The 19,235-nt window shown below is 37.1% G+C and overlaps 3 protein-coding genes across 7 annotated transcripts in view; 1 reads left to right on the forward strand and 2 right to left on the reverse strand.

Annotated features, from left to right (window-relative positions):
* LOC135682338 (aladin) overlaps positions 1-19,235 on the reverse strand; it is a 310,265-nt gene that overhangs the window by 243,022 nt on the left and 48,008 nt on the right. The gene's annotated exons all lie outside the window — the stretch shown is intronic.
* LOC135682333 (uncharacterized) lies at positions 689-8,064 on the forward strand. The gene is made up of 2 exons (XM_065197182.2): positions 689-829; positions 2,060-8,064. The coding sequence occupies exon 2, from the start codon at positions 2,077-2,079 to the stop codon at positions 6,763-6,765; it is 4,689 nt and encodes a 1,562-aa protein (XP_065053254.2). The 5' UTR covers positions 689-829; positions 2,060-2,076; the 3' UTR covers positions 6,766-8,064.
* On the reverse strand, positions 8,195-18,779 carry LOC135682348 (uncharacterized). Of its 5 annotated transcripts, none has more exons than XM_089113209.1 (3): positions 18,472-18,779; positions 11,515-11,579; positions 8,195-9,933 (listed from the first exon to the last, which is right to left on the reverse strand). In XM_089113209.1, exon 3 carries the CDS (start codon positions 9,885-9,887, stop codon positions 9,219-9,221), a length of 669 nt encoding a protein of 222 aa, XP_088969335.1. In that variant the 5' UTR covers positions 9,888-9,933; positions 11,515-11,579; positions 18,472-18,779; the 3' UTR covers positions 8,195-9,218. The 5 variants fall into 5 exon arrangements, with proteins under 5 accessions (XP_088969335.1, XP_088969333.1, XP_088969332.1 ...); XM_089113207.1 differs by lacking the exon at positions 18,472-18,779 and adding an exon at positions 12,572-12,988; XM_089113206.1 differs by lacking the exon at positions 18,472-18,779 and adding an exon at positions 12,572-12,988 and having other exon boundaries at positions 11,346-11,579.

Genomic DNA, 19,235 nt, shown 5'->3' on the forward strand with positions numbered 1-19,235 from the left:
TCAACAACAATGGTTCATTTATACGACCAGCTGTGGCTCAATGTACCTACAGGAGGCCTTTTCCTATTCATATTCTTTGCTTGAATTGCTGGTCAAATTGGAACAGTTGCTTTATTGAACTAACACGACGTTTTTCTCAATATCGTCTTGCGAGTTTAATCTGCTTTCTTTTTGCTGTCCTTATTATCCACACAAACAAAATTTAAGATATTTGTAGAGTGTAAATAATATATTTTCTCGCACAAAATTTAGATTTAGCGAATTTCACAAAATGTGACAGGGAAGAGCTGTTTCCCAAAAATTCCACAATGTTCTAGTACATTCTGAAAAATTAGTAAACTAAGTAATTCTAGGCCGCAAAATGTTGGCTAGATAGAACAACATTACAGCTCGTCAGAATGAAATGAATAATTTGAAAACGGGGCTATGCAGCTGAATCCGTTTCTCGTATCGAGAACTTACCCTCGCAATGATGCTCAAAGTATTTCAAGTCGCAAATGATCTCTGTCGACAGGTTTCATTGTTACCATGGCCACATCGTGAATAACATGAATGGAAACGTCTGCAAAGGATCTGACGACACTGCCAAAACGGCTGCAGACGCGCGAAAATCGCTGTTCTTTTCCTGGCCAGGAACATCGAGGCTTGCCAATTAAGATTAACCAATTCTTATAAAAATGAAAACCTGAGGACGTGAAATGCTTTCAATGGCTTGCATTAGGTTTTCTAAAATTATATTTTAGTGTTTATGTGGTTTTAAGAGCTTGCAGAATTAGCTCTACCGGATGAAAGAGAGAAAAGTGGAGCATCGCCACAAGGCTGTGGGCATGTAAGTTGCACATGATAATCAAGCATCTGACTCTATCATTTTTTACACTTGTTGTTGAGTTATCGAACTTCAGGGACAATTTAGCAGTTAGTTGAGGCCTCTTTACAAGAAATACATTTACTACAGAAATTATATTGTTTGTTAGCAACCTTTTATAAATATGATAAGCTATTTCTGACCATTCAAAGAAGTTTTTGCCAATTTCCTTTTGTATCAAGAATATAATGTTTTGCATTTTTCAGGAATGAATTTCTAAGACTAATTTGACAATTATTTTGAATTTACACCATCCTTATAAGAATGTTAAAAACTTTTGTTCAGCCTCGATAGGAAAATTCATTTGCGCCTGAATATATTTAAAAGTATTCTTATTTTTGTAGAATCTGATATTGTTTCAGTTGAACATTGCCTATCCTTGAATGAAAACTAGGCACTTTGGAAAAATAAATAGAATGGCCAATCATGTCATTAATATCGCAAAACAGGCAACTGCATTATTCTTACAATATTGTTAACTGTTCAATGACTCTGAGCCTAAATATTCTTAAAAACAATATTATTTTGAAAAAGTTGGTGAAGCCCAATTACTTAAATCGTTCCATTCTACTTTTTACCCGTAATATTGAACAATAGGTTTGCATATATGCATGTCTTTTATGGCAGATTTCCCGTGAAACATTTTTCAACAGTCCAAAAAGCAACCAAAACAATGAGAAAAAGCAATTGTTCAGTGCTGAGACTACTGACAAGGGAACATAACGGGACACTGCCGCACCGTTCCACCTTTCTTTCATTTTTAGAAGTGTTTGAATTTTCTGAATGGAACAATATTATCTAAGTCGTTTAAGTGTGAATGCAGTTTTTAGCCTTCTACTTTTGGAACAAAGCTGGTTAAACTTGTACACAAATGGTCCTTTGTAAGCAAAGTCTAAAACTGGGGGGGTGTACGGCAAGGGAGAAAAGCGCCAAGAAAAAGGACAAACGGTAGTGAAATAATGAAAATGGCTACATTTTTAGAGCAATGAGACAGCCATTCCATTGCGCCTCTGTGCTCCGGCGTCCCTGAAGTAAAAGCCTAACAGTCAAGTAGATTCGTGTTTGTTGTGTTACAAAATGGGTCAATAATCTTATAGCACACATGAGCTCCTCTCTTAGTGAATTCTCTCAAGAATAACAACTTTTTAGTAACGGCAAAAGTATTTCGTTAACGGCTATGTTTTATGTTTTCAGGATCCCGACGAGTGTTAATGGTCAAGCACTCCACATTGAAAGAAGAAACAATTAAGGCAAAGGAGCCAGCCACAAAGACTCGGAACAAAAAGTACACGAAAACCAGGCCTAAGAAAAACGAGCCTAGAGAGGCTCCACAGCAACCTTCGCCTAATTTGAAATGGCGGGCGAAAACCAGCTTGTACCGTCTTTTTTGTTGTCAAAATACTGTTTACTCCGTAATACTTTACGCAGTACTTTTGATATTTGTGACGTTATTTATTTACGCCGCCTGGAAGTTCAGTGTTGTTTATTTAGCAACACGATTTCACAAAACGGCCCAACAGCTGCATGATGGAAAAACTAACAACTCTTCTCAAAGTCCCTGGAAGTCCATGCAAGATGACCGAAATGAGACAAAAGCCCATCATATCTATCAAGAAAATTCTAATGAAAATTTGTTAAAGAAAACAAGCCCTAAAACAGCTGACGTTTCTGAAAATTCTGGCTTATCCAGCAATGAAAAATGGAAAACACAAATGTTAGGACCAAACCTCGAGCCAAAAAATGAACAAGGACACCTTCCGCCATGGTTATCGTCACCATGGAATCAAAACTACCAAAACCCGCAAGATGTACAGGGAGACAAGAGGTACATTATACCGCCTAGTCCTTCGTACCTTCGCAGTCAGAATGATAATAAGAAAAAAAATAACGTTTTTGAAGGAAGTGGAGAAAATCAATTAGAGCAGTGGCGGACTATAAGATATAATTTATTAAAAAACAGGTTGCAGTTAACAACGGCTTCTAGTATCCCGACAGAAAGTCCATATTGGAAAGCTTGGTACATGTCTAGGTATACGACACGGAGCCCATTTCTGGGAAATCACTTGCAAGAAAGTCAAAAGAATGATAGCATCTATCCTGTCTACGACGATTTGAGCAAGGCACTACCTCCTGCGTTTGAACATACTGAATTGATTCCGAAAGTAGTGATTTCGAAACCGGGTGAGAATGAATTTTTTAAACATTCTAAAATTGAGCAGGTTCGCTCAAAAACGACCATGCCCAGTGCTTATAGCAAGTTGTTAAAAGACCTGTTTAGTAAATTGCCTGCATTACGAGGTATGCAAGGAACGGTAAAACCGGTGAGGCCAAAGTCAAGTCCTCGTGTTTCTGATTCAACCAATAGTTCGTTTTTGACATCGTTGTTCTCAGCATGGCAAAAAAAATTCGGGAGCCACGGAGCTAGCAACGGTGGAAGGAGTAATTTAGGACTTTCAACACAAAAGCCTACTCTGGCAAATATCACTACAAAAAGGACAGCTGCAACTACAAAAGCTTTAATGACAAATGGGACTACAACCCCGAAGAGAACTACAACATCCGTGACAAATGCGACAACAATACCAGCAACAGCAACCACAAGAAAAATCACAACGTTGTCAACAACTAAAGCAACAACCGCAACAACGATGAAAACGACAACAGCAACGACGATGAAAACAACCAAACAAACAACAGCTCTTACGACATCGACAAAGCCGACTATTAAAGGTACTGAAACAATAACAAGTAACAGGAAAAAGAAATCGAAGAAAAAGCACCACGAAAGTCGCAAACATCATTCACGAAAAAGGCATCATTCGGGCAAAAAGAAAAATCATGCTGCAAATGGTGATGCAGCTGAAAAACATGGAAGCAACAAGAAAAGAAAGAAGTCAGGCAAAGGTTATCGTTTACAAGGCTCTGATCTTCCAATGGCTACCATTGGAGGGTTGGGCAGTGATGCTGCTAGTTCTCTTAACGTGGATGAAGGAGGGAGCGGCAGTGGCAGTGGAGTTGGAAGTGGGTTGAGTCATGGAGAAAGTGGATCAGGAGAAAGTGCGTCGATTGCTGATAACTTAACTGCAGCGATGGAAGAAAGCCACAACCATGTTTACGTCGGACTGCGCGAAAGATTACGGCATTTAAGGAAAAAGAAAACCACTAAAGGACACAAAAGAAAAATTAAATCGAAAGATGAAGATATCCAAGAAAAGGGTACTACGCGTGATGTTATTTCAAGGAAGAAACACCATCATGAAAAGAAATCAAAGCACAAAGCACAGCGTAAAAGTAAACACTCAAAAAAAGTTCATGGAGAGAAAAAAACGAAAGCAAAGAAACGAAAAACAAGTCGTCAACATAGTAACAAACATAAGTTTATGAAAATAGTACAGCACAAACTCCTACGCATGAAGCAAAAGAATCAGATTGCAAGTCGTCTCAAAAAGGTGCAGGACAAAATGAGAAATGTTGGTAAACAAAAGCATGGCAAGAAAGAAGTTAAAGGGAATAAAAGAGACAGTATAGTTGGATCAAGTCACGATAAAAAGCTACTCGATAAAAGAATTTTGCGTAAAGAAGAACCAAAGCATTGGCGTCAGGGGCAGCTGTCACTTGAAAAGTGCGCTATTCTTAGAGAGTTTGACCATCATCATTACATAGGATTGAACAAGCTGTGGAGGAGCAGTGGAAAGAATACCTTTGCTGTGACAGAATGCTCTTCAAATACTAGGCATAAACGCCGTGTCAAGTGTAGGAGGACATTCTATAGAACGCAGGGTTATTTAGGGCTAAAACCTGCGAAGAGTGGTAAGAAACGGCGGTTATATCTGATTGTTTGCAACAAGAAGGAAAATCTTGAGAAAATGCTCAAAGGAGGACTAGAGCATACAAAGAAAACAGATATTCAGTATACAAACAAAAAGGAACATGATGCCAAGAAGAGTAAAAAGAAAAGAAGAAAAGGAAAGCACAAAAGAAAAGGACATAAAAAGAGTGAGAAAACCTTGTCAAAGAAAAGTCATATCAGTCGCCATAAGTCAAGATCGTCGAAGAAGGGCCATAAGAGAAGACATAGAAAGCATCATGACAGACGCAGCAAGAGACACAGAAAACACAAAAAGAAGATATCGAAAAGCAAAGATGATGACGATGATAATGACGGAGAAAGTGGGAGTGGAACAGACGAAAAATTTAGTGGGGACGAAGAGGAGCGGGTTGAAAGATCCACATCTACAAGTAATAAAACAAAACATCATAGAAGGCACCGAAGGAAGATGGAAAGAAAGCGAAAGAAGAAATTGGATGTGAGTCATGAAAAAGCACTTAACGCGACAAAAAATGTTGAAAACAGGACTCGAAATGCTGAAAGTTCAGGGCAAATACGAAAGGACAGTTCTCAGCTTTATGCTGAGTTTGCAGATATGATGGCAGAAATGAAACAAGAAATAAAAAATGTAACAATGATGAAAAATGGCTTAACAAATGATAAGACATTTGCGAGCTCTACAAATACTTCTGTAGTTATGGCTAACAAATCTGTAGAGGCGGCAAACACGACGTTAAATAGAAAAGAAGGTCTGAAGTTGAGTAGCAAAATGAACGAAACTAAAGAGAAAACAAATACATCTAAAAATGCGATTAATAGTGGGACAATACAAGATATGGTTGCACAACTCGTCCCAGCAATAATGAAGCAAATTCAAACAAAACCATTACAGTTGCCTACAAGCCCAATTAACACGAAAACAACTTCAAAACTGCTGCAAGATACTACAAAACAGACCACAACTGTAAAATCGATTCCCACAAAAGCGAAAGCATCCGCCAGTACCACTAACGCGACAACCACAACAACAGTTAAGACAACGCCAACAACGAAGCCCGTGACTACTACCAAGGTGCGGCCTACGCCTCACCAGACAACCCATCACCATACAACTGCACATCATACATCGATGGCACAGCATCTGTCAACGAAAAAACATTCGAAACCTCAACCAAAAACCACGTCAGCACCTAACCTCGCTTTGATCATCAAAGGGCTTAAAGCTTTGGGCATATCTTCACTAGGCCAACATACATCAACGGGGAAGCCATCACAAGCAGGAGCAAAGACTGATCAACTGCCGACTAACCAGGCCGAGAAAAAGTCTGTCAAGCCAACTGTGAAAGCAGCCAAAATTAAACAACCTCCCTTACCACCACCAATTCCAAAGCCTGCTAAGCTTCATAATCAGTTTATGATGAATATCCTTTGCTTTGGTGATAGCTTGACTGCCGGCTACCACAATCATGGGAAAGCATTTTCACCCTATGGAAATCATTTGAAACAACTGATCTCTTATGCGACAAGGATACCTGTATCGACGACAATCAAGGGCATTGTTGGAGAAATGACTCATAAACAGATGGTAAGCAGGCTGCCTGAAATACTCGGCAATAATTCAGTTTTCGACTGGGTTATCATTCTCGGTGGAACAAATGACATTTTACATGTGAAGAATTTCGCTGATGATCAGGAGTTTCTCAATCAACTTGAAAGCGTCTGGCAACCACGAATCACCAAGGACATTGAAAAACTCCATAACATTGCACATAGTTATGGCGCCCGCTCGATGTTACTAACAGTCCCTGAGAATGCTATCGAGGTGTGGCCTGAATACAGAATATTGATGACCATGAGGACTAAAATTAATAACGCTTTACGACAGTTTGCCAATCAAAATAGAGATAAAATTTTGTTCTGCGATTTAGCTAAACGATTACCCAGACATTCATTAACACCGCAGCAAGAGGCCTTGTTTTGGGACGATCACTTACACATGACACCACGAGGCTACGACAGAATGGCGGAGGAGGTCTTCAAATGTTTGAAACCGTATATTCCGAAAGGATAGGTGACAAATTTGTCACTAGTTGAACATTAGTGTGTTAGATTCAGTGACATGTTCTACCTCCTTTAAACTTTAAAATTTAGTTTTAAAGATACAAATTGTTCTTATTCAGCAAGAAAAAACCATAGCAATTAAATTAGATACAAAACAACAGACAAAATAACTTATTTAGAACTGACATTTCGGGTCGTAGAGTAGATGATGAAAAAAATTTTCATCTAAAACTTGTGCAAGCGATAAAGAAATATATTTTTCAAGTTTCTTTTCTTGGTATGCCGTGTCATTTGCTAGCGAAATGGACTGAATCTTGATTTTATATTTTGTTTTGCAGTCAAGCATCTCCCAATGTGTTGAGCTAAGTTACTGGTTAAAATTCAATTTTGTGATATTTCCGTCGATTTTTAATGTAAATACTCGTATTAATAGGCAGAAACGATGTTTTAGGCCTGGTATCAGCATTGTTTTAATTCGGAAACTTATGTTATAGGCTACTTTTATTCATGAAGTTCATAATTAAATTTTTTAACGATCTATCCTTTCTCTGGGATTTTTTTAACCTGACTATGCTTGTAAACCTTTAATATTAGATACAGATTATGATTTATAGGTTTTAAAGGGAAAGAATTTATTTGAAATTGTTTTAAGGATTTATGGAAAGACAACCGTTACTATCCTAGTAAGAAGAGGTGGAGCTGTGGAGAATAGGAGGTGGAGAGCGGAGAAGAAGAGAAAAGGAACAATAGCACCTTTGTTCTTTCTCCTTCTCTTTTGCAGCTCAAACACTATCTTGTTATTCCACAGTTCTTTTTATCCTTTTTCCCTCCCCTTCTCCCTTCCCAATAGCCTCTGTTGAGGTCTTCATGCAGGCTGGTTCACGGCCTCTATGTGGCCTGGAAAATGACCTGGGACATCCGTAATAAAGCTACAGCTACTATTGATGGCAACTATTCTATGTAGGGCTCCCAAACTGCAAAATCTCTGATTCTATTTCAAATTTCATTATTTGATTTAAAAACAGTAAATATAAACTGAGTTCATACCTAATAACCGCTTTCGGCCCCACAAAGTCTTAAAAGGGCCCTGGGCCCATCTGCTCTCAGTCACGGCCCTTGTCAGCAGGCCAGCACTTAGTAATTAATGAAATGGGTGTATGTCACTTTTCTGATTCTAAAGCTAGTATAAGTTAACATCGTTATTGGTAGAATAACAGCCTTTTTGCAATAGTATTCAATAAATGTTTCTGCTAAAGACAGTGTCATTAAAATGCATTGATGTAATTTTGTAAATATGTTTTTGAAACCAATCTGATTTTAATCTCTTTATTTTCCTACACATCAGAGGACAACTAAATATCTTACATTTTGGCACACGACATGCGTATAAAAATTTGAGCAATGCCGTAAATTTTTATCAATTGCGTAAGCTGAAGGCAGCCCCGGGTAACAGAATCTCACTTAAAGTGAGAAATCATCTGGCCATGCTGAAAACTTTCTCCTCATTAATCCTGGGAAAGTAATCATTTACATTTGTCGTATCCTCTGAAACAAAATGATTATATTAGTGAAAATTCCAAAGTTGTTATTTGACTGAAATTTTTTCGATATTTGTATTAGCTTCATTTTATCTACATTTAAAAAATCGATAAACATAAGCATAACCACTACACGAAAATTTACAACAATTAACAATTGTTCGTTTGATACAAATTGCTTATTTGGAGTTTTTCATGGTGACCCATAACATGTACAAAATGAGAGGTAAAGGTTCCCTGTCGCTCCCGTTGTGTAATGTTTACAATAAGTTCATGTTTCAAACAAATGCTTTGTGTATATCATTAGTTCATGCTAATTTATATTGCTACAATTCTTATGCGTTAGCATACTAGCGTGCTTAAAAATTTACCTTATTTGCTTTTTGCTACATAAGGTAGCAATGAAGGAGCATAAATGTCACCTTTTCGAATAAAAGGGACCTCCGCTACAAAATCTAGCTTTGTTGGACATTTGTTCCTCACAATTAGAAAGAGGGTATCTTCTACCACTATTTAATGAACGTGTTTGTAAGTGATACGTTCTAATTAGGATGTGATTAATTTTATTGTTTAAATATCGAATTATTCTCTAAAAAGTGTATCCAATCCAATGAGTAATTCCAAGCTTATAAAAATTTCCCAACTTCCCGTTCTATTTAAACCCTCCTGAATGTTCATTATGAACTTAAATGCGATCAAAATTCAGGGCACTTATAAATTAACGTACCTTTGCTGTACTACATTAACCTATAACCATAGTACTCACATTGGAAAAACGAATATCAACTGACAAGCTTTCCCAACTAATTTGCTATCCCTAGTCCGTTCTTGCAAATGTTCAACCCTCTGGCTTTTTTCAAATTTTTTAATTAATGCAAGGTGTATTTCCTTTTTGAAATCATACTTTACACGAATCAAAAATGCATCACGGCCTGTGTCTGTTTGCTTCCATTTTCAAATGTTCTTCATTCTTTAACAGCCACAGCTGACATTTTCTCTCCGATCTTCTCATCACTTCCCTCGGAGGCAGGTACTGTTCTGCTTCCAGTTTATAATTTGTTGCTTCTAATCGTGAATCATAATGTAGCGAGCTTATTTGAAAGTCCCTGTCTCCCTCGTAGATTTTCATATACTCCTTTCGTCCTAATTTCGCTTCTTGAGTTTTGTTTATAGTTCCTTCAGCAGTCTTTCTGTCCACGACCATGTGATGATTGCCCACCCCTTGCGGTGAGAGTGGCAATGATCGTTTACATAAGATGCAAATGCACCCTTTCATGGCATCGTTTGGTAGACTAGTCGCTTTTCTGCCTCCCTTTAAAGGCCTCTTAAACGATTGCAAAGACACCCTTTGTGCACAGGCAACACAGAAGTCTTCAGCATTGGCCTTCCCATAACACTCTTGTTTTGTACTTATACCACAACCAAGCTCTTGGGAGAATCGTTTCCGGAACATTTCATGGAAAATCTTCTTTTGCTCTAATTCGGTCTTCACTTTTTCCCCTTCCTTTGACAATGTCGAGCACACTTTCTTTCTCTTGTACGCGTCTGGTATAACCAAAGGCGGAAAGAAGTTTTCTCGTCGTACTTTCTCCATCCACTGAGTCGTCGTTTGTTATCCTCATTTAGGTTTTACTGAATTTCTATCAACAGGTGATAAAATATCATTAACAAATTTGTCCAGGTTGTCTTGCTAGTTTAAAGGTGGCGAGGAAAGAAAGTTCTTTGAAACGCACCAAAGAAAAACATAAAAGAGGTGTCTGAAAAGTAATTGATTCCAGACACTAAATTGTTCGTTGTCATGGCTACCTGCCACATTTTGATATAATTAATTAGCAACAGTTTGAATTTATCCTCTTATCCTACACCAAGCATAGAAAGAAAATTGGATTGATTATTGTTTCCCCGGGAGTGGACATTAGAATTCCTGACCTAAACAGCCAGAAAATTGATACGTAAATATCATCGCTAAATCTTGTCCTTTGTTTTCACCATTTCACCATGAAAACCAGGGCCTAACTTCTGGTGCATCATCTTGATCGCAATTCCTGCTGCAAATGCGAGAGAGAAGCTGCTAAAAGATTAAGAAGAAATGAAAACAACTTATTTTTATCTCACCATGCTTTGAAACCAGAATCCCTAGAATTTCATATAAGTAGTGAAATCTGAATACATAATTAAGGCTGGTTTTCTATGTATATTCAGTCCGAATCTTAAAGAATATCAAGAACATTACTAAACAATAGAGTTCATCATTTCCATTTCAGTTATAGACGTATGATATTTGAAGAGAAAAACAATATTTATAGAATACTCCCCAACAGCGAAGATGCAATTTGAACGAAACGTTTCTCTCTTGCTAACCGTCTGGCCTTCAATGTATTGTTTGCGTAACATTTGTCGTTTTTTCTTTCATTGATACAGAAATTTTTATGGAGCATATAGGAAGCAGCTGTATGAATCCATTATTCAGAAGCAAAGTTGCATTAAATTTTTTTTGTACATTAAAACTGAACATTTGATCAAGAATTTGTCCAAAATCTAACATTGTCCAAAGATTTTTCGTCCGAAGTTGTTCTGCCGAAAGTTTTTCGTCTGAGTTCTTTTGCCGAAACCTTTTCGTCCGAATGTTTTCGATTTTAATGTTGTCTGTCATTCGTCAATGTAATTAAAGCTCAACCGGGGACAGTTAGGTTTATATGCAGCAACAGCAACCCCAACTAAAGTAGAAACGACCAAAATTTCAAATAATAGAATCTAAACTCTCATTACTTTGTTGAAATAGTGAAGAAGTCTTCAGTCGCACTGTGAGTTTAAAATGCTTACGTTGAATCGATACGGTCAGTCTGGCAAATGGTTTATCTTATTTACAACTACACGGATGACCAATTTTCAAAGAATATCACGGACTACCTAGACGTAAAAAGTAAACGAATATATTTATTCCGTTTTCATATGTACCATTCCTTCCTCAAGTTTCAGTAGAGCGTAGTTTTGTCCTAGGATAATCATGGTAAGTGACTATTTATAACAAGTAACGATACTAATTGCAAACCTTTATCGTATAGCTTTGCTTTTATTCTTGACTCTCTGGCTTATAGGAATAGATGACGGAATTTGAAAAGCTTTTCTTGACAAACGACGTTATGTGAAGACACGAAAACGGCAATAAGATTGTACCATCAATGCAGTTCTGTTAATGCATAGTAACAGTTAAGAACTACCTGTAAGGTTTCCAAGTTATATTCTGTCTTTTAGGCTCTTTCTTGGCAATCTCAAGTAATTTCAACTGCAAATGAAAGCAGTAAAGAGGTTAACCAAGCTGGAATTATTTTGTCTAGACTGGCTACCTCCTGATATCTAGGATACAGCATTACGTGGATTATCATTTGGATTCATTTTGCAATGCAACTAGCGGTTTTGTGGCTGGTAAAAACTTTGAACGCGTATTATGTTTTTATCCAGATATCGGCAGTGAACATTGATCGAAGATCCTATCATTTAGACAGCCTGTTTTCAAATAGGTCATTGTCAAAAGACGTTAAATTTTTTATTAGTTTGCTAACAGTGTTGTTCTGCTGATGATGAAATATTAATTATACGGTGTCTTAGCATGGTAAATGATGAATCTTTTATCTTTGAAACAATCATGGTTTAGATTCTTCTTATTCAACAAAAATTTGCTCCCCACAAGTGAGTCAATCTAATTTTGAGTCACAGTTAATAACGTTCATTCTTGTTTCAGCCTTGAGAAGACGTTTTATGTTAAGCTGACCCTTCATGGCGAGAACGGCCTTGATTTTGGTCTGTTCGTTTTAAATATTCATTGTAAAAACTTCGCTTGCAAAAAATCACCAAACTTCTGTCAATAAATCTTCGTTTGAAAGCACTGCAATTTCAAATAAATTTACTTTGCTTTCGAGGCTAAAGCTTTAATCAAAAGATTTTATATAATCTTTCTCTATTCAGATATGCAGTTAGCAGCTTTGATATCTTTTGTAGATCTGCGAAATCAAAAAGCTGATTTTACTATTAGGAATATGTCGCATGAGTGAACGTTGCAGAAAGATCATCAGACGTGTAAATGTGTCCTGTCCAAAACATAGCAGCGAAAGAAAATGCACAAAAGAACCTGAGAAATTTTCGCCAGCATTCTTATAATCGGGAAAGAAGATTATATTACCACTATCGTCAAATTTGCCATGGCCTGTTCTACGAGCAACCTTTTCAACTGTATTTCTTAATAAATTAAGTACCGGCTAAATATTTGAATGTAAGTACCTGTGCTTTTTCACACCATGGAATATGAACTGCCTCTATTTTTGTCACAATTCATGTTTGAAAGTGTCAATGATATCGCTTGTTGCTTGCAAGGGTCAGTAAAGTGAGCGCAAGTCTATACCGGCTTTAATGTGTTCAGACAACTGTGATCCTTTCCTTGAGTTCTTGTGGCTTATTTTAATTTGCATCACTTTTTAGGACTAGAATCTTTAATGAATACCGCTTGTGTAACTCTAACTGTTTCTAGCAACCGTTGATGGCTACAGCAGAAATTCAATAAGATAATTTCATATGATTAATTCACAACTCTCAATGCAAAGGGTTATATAATGAATCAATATAACATAAGACCAATCGCCGATAAAGGCCTTTAAAGCGTATCTTAGCAACATGCTAACGTAGTTAATGTTGTCAAAGCATTTCCAAGTTCTTTATCAAATAAAATTATTGCAAGTTTTTGAAAATGGTCGAATATTTGATGGAGCAAAAATGTTCTCGCAAGTGTCATTATTTCTTAAAATTCGAGTATCTGAATATTTTGGGCTACGACCTCTGACTTTAAAACTGTTCATGATTTGCTCAACCAGAAAAAACTTGTGTTTCGATGGACTTTAAAAGTTTAAACTACAAGCATCGTGGCATGCTTTATTCGGCACCTAATGAGCACTTTCCAATGAGTTAATAGTTTTGTACGATGGGAAGGGGGCAGGAGATCCAAGCTGCCTCCTGAAAGTCTAGGACGTATGTAGCTACAATTTTCTATAGACTTTTTTAGTGATGAATAGATTTTTAGAATTTTTTGAATTTGGACTTCATAGTCTTGAAGAATCTCACGCAACCGGTTATGCAAGGGTCTTTAAAGAGCATTAGAAAACATTTAATTGTGCAATATCAGTGAAATTTTTGGCAAATTGGCTGAGATATGCCCATATGAGCGTAGGCTTTTTCCCAGTCAAATCTTATGAGCCAAGGCGAAATAAAATTAATCTACTAGCAAACTTAACTTAAAATCATTCATTGCCCGTAGCTCACCCAATTTTTAACAAATGTAGCTGATTTTGCACTTATAGAGGTGTTTCATGATTTTCGCTCAGGTTTTGTAGTCAAAACTAAAGAAATTATAAATAAAATTCTTATGACGATACACTTAAAACTCTTTTGTATCTCACGTACAGCTTTGTCCAAGTAACGCATGCTGCACTTTACAAAGGCTTGACCTTTGCTTGATTGTTTGATTTGTTCATTTGCTATTCAGTCAATGCTTTCTGACATTTTTGTTTTACATTAGGGATTGTTGAAGCAGGAGAAAAAGACAAAAGGTGAGAGGTTAGCCCAAGCATTTTTTTAAACGTTTCTTTGTTGATTCATGTCAAAAATGGGATTTTTCTGGCATTCTAAAGAGCGAATTCTATCATTATCTCCTGGCAACAACGTCCTTTGCTCTTCGTGACCTTCTCTCTCCCTATACACACACTACGCCAACAGCTTGGAGTTTTTTAATCCTGTTTTACCGTTTGCTTTTTCTGTGGCTCTACTGCATATCCTTGTTAGTCCTTGATTAACCTTCTCTGTTCAGGTTCATCAAAAGCCTTGCAAAAGTGCAATTTTTAGCCTATGAGATCACTAATAACGATAGATTTCAATGTTTATCGTAAGTGTGAGCACTATTACAGGATCTTAATCGCATTGTCAATACATCTGTATGCACTTCATTTTGTTAATAAGCACAGAGTTAATAGATCTTTAGAGTATTTTCAATGTGGAACAAGTGTGGTTTTACAGTGGAAGAAGTGGGCCTACTTTAATTGGGTCTTGTAATCAGGGACCGCGGAACCGGGGGCTTTAGCCCCCAAATAATTTTCAAAATGTTTTAAAACAATAGAAAAAATTGCCTGCTGTTGCATTTTTACATGTTTACCTGTTCTACTACTCTACAAGGATTTTGTTGTGGTTGCCATTAGTTACTTATTATAGTTCTTTGTAGGCTGAGATTCTTTACATTGTCAGTAATTTCAAAGTGTTGTAGTTAGTAAAAACTTATTAGCCAGCGCTTGTAATATTGCCCGAAAGCATGTTTTGTCGGTCTTTTCAATCTGTAATGTGCTCTTCGGCCCTTGCGAGTAATAATGCGTGTTCCGCTGTTCCCGACTACAGTAATTTCCCCTCATCGTGATAGTGTGCCCTTATTACTTATCCTTTTCAAATGTGACTGCGCACTTTTTAAAGTATTAAAAAACTACAGTACAAAACTATGAGAGAAAGAAGGCGCGAAAAAAAATATTAATTAGAGGCTGACATTAAAACTTGACTTAATGAGTTTGTGTGAAATCGAGGCCGAGACTAGAATTTAGATGTTACATTTAGACCGAAAACTTTCGGACGATCAAACTTTAGGATCAATCGTCCGAAATTTTATTTGTCCGAAATCTAAGTTTGTCTGAAAGTTTTTTCGTTCGAAAGTTTCCAATTCCAAAAGATTGAGAAAAACACAAAGAAATGCAGTGGATAATAATCTTTTCCTTTTTCTTGTACATAAAATATTATAATTTAGAATGAAAACACATGATGCAGGGACCTATTTCAGTCATCGATGCAAATAATTTCTGGTTTTAGCTTTTCACGACGATTTTTTATGGTTCGAATCTGAACCTTCATGTCAAATCGTAAACAGCAGAACATCGTTCTGATCATCGATTCTTCGATCATTGCCATCTCCATCAATCATAATTTCAATTTCTCTCGTAACGCTTTTAAAATGCTAAATGTTTTTATCGGCATCCAGCATTCCATGTTAGTTTCCGAATCTTAGTTGTTAGAAACAAGTGTCCTTGAGTCGACAGAGGTACCTCCTCTTTAAGTTTGATGATAGTTACAAGAGAAGGACTCCTGTGCAGCTTTTCTTGCGACTATGGTCTGGTATCTTCAAAACTGTACTCCTAACAAATTCAGTTCCCCACGAGGACTTGATATTTTTCATCGAGGACGTGTCACCTCTTTAAAGAAATAAACACTTAGCTCTTGAGGTTTTTCAAGCTTTCTTTTTTTTCGCGGCGGTGTGCAGCAGTGGTGGAAATTTCAGGGGTGTGGTGGGAAATTACCCCCCCCCCCCAGATTTTGCTAAATTGCTGGTTAAGAGACGCTTTTTCCGGTATATAATGTTATGTGTCGGCAAATGTCCTTGTTTTTGTGGGCTGTTGTATTGAAAATGAATTTCTGCCACTGGTGTGCATGGGCTATGATGCAGCTTTAAGCTTTTCAAGTCTAGTTTTTCCTTAGCTTCTCTATTACATCCATATTAACGTAAAACCATGGCTGATTTTGGCATTTATCTTTGTATCATACAAAACGAGTTTGCCCGAACGTTTTTTGTCCGAAATTCTCGAAAATACGTCCGTAAATATTTCGTCCGAAGTTGTTTTGCAGGAAGTTTTCCGTCCAAACGTTTTCGATCTTAATGTACATGGTAATTTAAGGATAGCATTAAAACTAAATCAAGCATGTAAATATTTTACAAGAACATGCATTTTATCAATCATACCATAATTTTATGATTACAATAAGAGTATGATTACAAGTAAATTAAAAGTTGATTGTTTTGAAACTGAAGTTTTGATTTGATTAAAGCTAATATACTAAATTCAAATACTAAACATACTTAATATGCTTAACATATAAAAACTAAACTTAAGAACAAATGTGAAATAATAAAGAACTAATTTTGGCAGTAAATGCGCCTCTAAACATGCATAAGTATTTTTCAGCATGGCGTATCACGTTTTTCTAAAGCTGCCAACTCCAACGCCTTTTTATCTCCTCTAAGCAGCCGCCTGTGCTTTTGGCGAGTGATCGCAACGCCCACACCGAATGTTACGGTGTCAAGAACAAAAATCTGCCAACGCACATTGCAATGACCCCTGAATACACAGTCAAGTAAATGACGTTTACGGTTATGTGGTTTCTGGGATCAATTTTCTGTGTAGGGGGCTATGGAACGTTAAGTACAGAGTTTACTTCCAGCCACTCATAATCCTATTTAATACACAGATTCCATTGCAATTTGAATTTCAAAAATAGGTTACAATATGGACACCATTCTAGGCTAGGTCAAGGCAAACAAGAAATCGATCTTGTACTTTTTCTTTCTATTTTCTGACATGGTATAAGAAGGCATTTCTGGGGAACAAACGGCATCCATTATCTCGAATACCCGCATTCTCAAGCATTCATTGATTAAATCGTTTTTTCGCTTCTTCTCGTTTTAGCATAGGGCTAATGATAGAAAAATTGCTCACTAGCTCGATTACCCGCTATCTCGAACAAAATTAAATTTCCTGCCAAAGTTCGAGACAGTGGACATCAAATGTAGTTGAAAAGAGGAATACAGCGAATTTGTTGCCAAATACACAAAAGAACGAGGCCATAGGAAATTAGAAAATATAACTATCAAAATAGATGTCTATCAACTACATTCATAAATTCATTCTAATTCTCCTCTAATAGAGTTTAGGACCTGGGAAGACATTTTGTAACAAATTGTTTGCTAACTTCATTCTTTGTACGCCTTTTATGTGTAAATCACTATGACGGAGACTTTGAACACACGAGTTTTAGTAGTTTCAGAGATTTAGTTTGAATCAATAGAGCATGTTTTGATAGGCATAGAAGGTAAAAACTAAAAAACAATGTGTGAATAAAAGTGTAAAATCCAAAATGGAAAAAGGAGAAAAAAGGAGATAAGGAGGAGTCGTTATCACCTGGTTACAGCCTCAAACTCAGATGGGGGTGGTTGTGTGTGCCTCTTGTATGTTTTGAGCAATTAGCTTGAAAATGGGCAGAAAATGATAAGAAAGCAGCTCATCAGCCAGAAAACCACAAAGGACATTTCGGAGCTTTAATTCGGTATGTCCATTTCTTGTAGGCGCCCCTCGCAATCCTGCGTCCAGAATCACGGTTGCCAACGTTAGTAAATACAAATAAAAATATATATGTTATAACGATTAACAAAAAGTAGCAATCGACACGGAGTGCTTATAAAAGTACTGTAGAGTGTGAGATAAACATGGTACGGCGTGGCTCTGGGAACGAAGGGCTGGGAGAAGTGGTAAGGGTAAAGTGTGGCTATGGGAAGGGAGGGTCAAATGGGTTGGGAAAAGGAGGAAGTAGGGTACCTGATCTGGAAATGGGTTTGTATAGCTGCAAGGTATTCGTTGGGTTTCACAGCATATCACAAAGGAACCAGACTACAAAACAATTGATAATGATTTGTTGTCCTCTTCGGTTTTCTGGGAATCCAAAAAGAAAAACGCCAAATTGTTTTAAGAAACGGTCTGATGCGCTGTTCAAGTCGCTAGCTAAGCAGAGCCCTGTGACAAAAAAGCTTTGTGATTCTTGTTATGAGGACGCCAGGCTTCTTTTCCTTGACAGTATTCAAATTTGTTAGAATTGTCTTTTTTGATTTTTATAAAACAAATTTTATAAAACAAGATATCTCCCACGAAAAGTTACACTTTTCTAGCAAATTTTTGCTGAAGTTTTTCCACGCCTCTTTTCCTTTCTCTCCCAAAACACTCTGGGTTGGTTTACCCTTGCCAGTCAATAAAGTGTACACATAATATTTATATAATGGTTAGTCTTTGAATCCGAAAACGACAATTAAAATCGATTTTTTCAAAGGCCTTAACGGTCTACATCCTTTAGTCCAAGCTGATTTATTTATAATCTTGTAACTTAAGCATATTAGCAATCATGAAGAATAAAATCATGCGTGATTCAGTTTCAAAAGTCATCGCTTCCCTCCCGTGTTTTCCAGTTTACTTCCTACAAAATATTGCTTCATCTGAAAGCTTTGCAACATCAAATTAGCAAATTAGCAATTAACAAACCAGGCAAGAGAAACTTACCAGTGAATAGTTAGGCATCTTCAAACTTGTTAACGGCAATGCACCAAAAAGAATATTCCCTTAGCACCTGCTGACTACGTGAGCAGAAGTGCGATACGAATGACGAGAACTTGATGTAAACAGCGGACGCTCGTGTCACTTAAACTATCTGCAGAATTACTCCAAACGTATGCAGAATTCTACAACTGACGGCAAGTTTCCCTCAGTTCCAGTCTTGAAATTTACAAATATAATTAGTAAACAGTGTGGTCGTTTGGGATAAGCATGAACTTATGTCATTGTAATATGATAACTTAACGACCTCGAAAGACAAATAAAGAACACACTTGCTAACAGCCTCTGTCTGACGTGAGCAGCCTTAATCAATGTTACACATGTGTCCAGGGGAATTTTAGCATAAGCAGGAGAGAGGGAGGGGGCAGCTGCCTCTCCAGCTCTGGTGGCACTTCTTTGTTTAAGGTAATGGATAAATGCTCCTTTTCCGAAAGAACAAAGGCTTAACCCCTCCCCACCTGAAATCAATGAATATGCCAAAGTCGGCTCAATGTCCACATCACTCTTCTCTAGCAACTAATACGAGGAATAAAGAAGATTTTTCCTCTACATAAAAGACTATTGTTGTTTATGCTTTGAATGCTTCTGTCGGTACCTTTTACTCCAGGACGTTCTTGATATTTCTTGATACATCGGAAGGCCCACAAGAGTAGAAGTGATTATCCAGTGTCGAGGATATAAATTGGTTCTGTGCACATGACTCTAGAAAT

Source organism: Rhopilema esculentum, chromosome 16, assembly GCF_057945365.1.
Source record: "Rhopilema esculentum isolate cy_ngs chromosome 16, ASM5794536v1, whole genome shotgun sequence".
NCBI lineage: Eukaryota > Metazoa > Cnidaria > Scyphozoa > Rhizostomeae > Rhizostomatidae > Rhopilema > Rhopilema esculentum.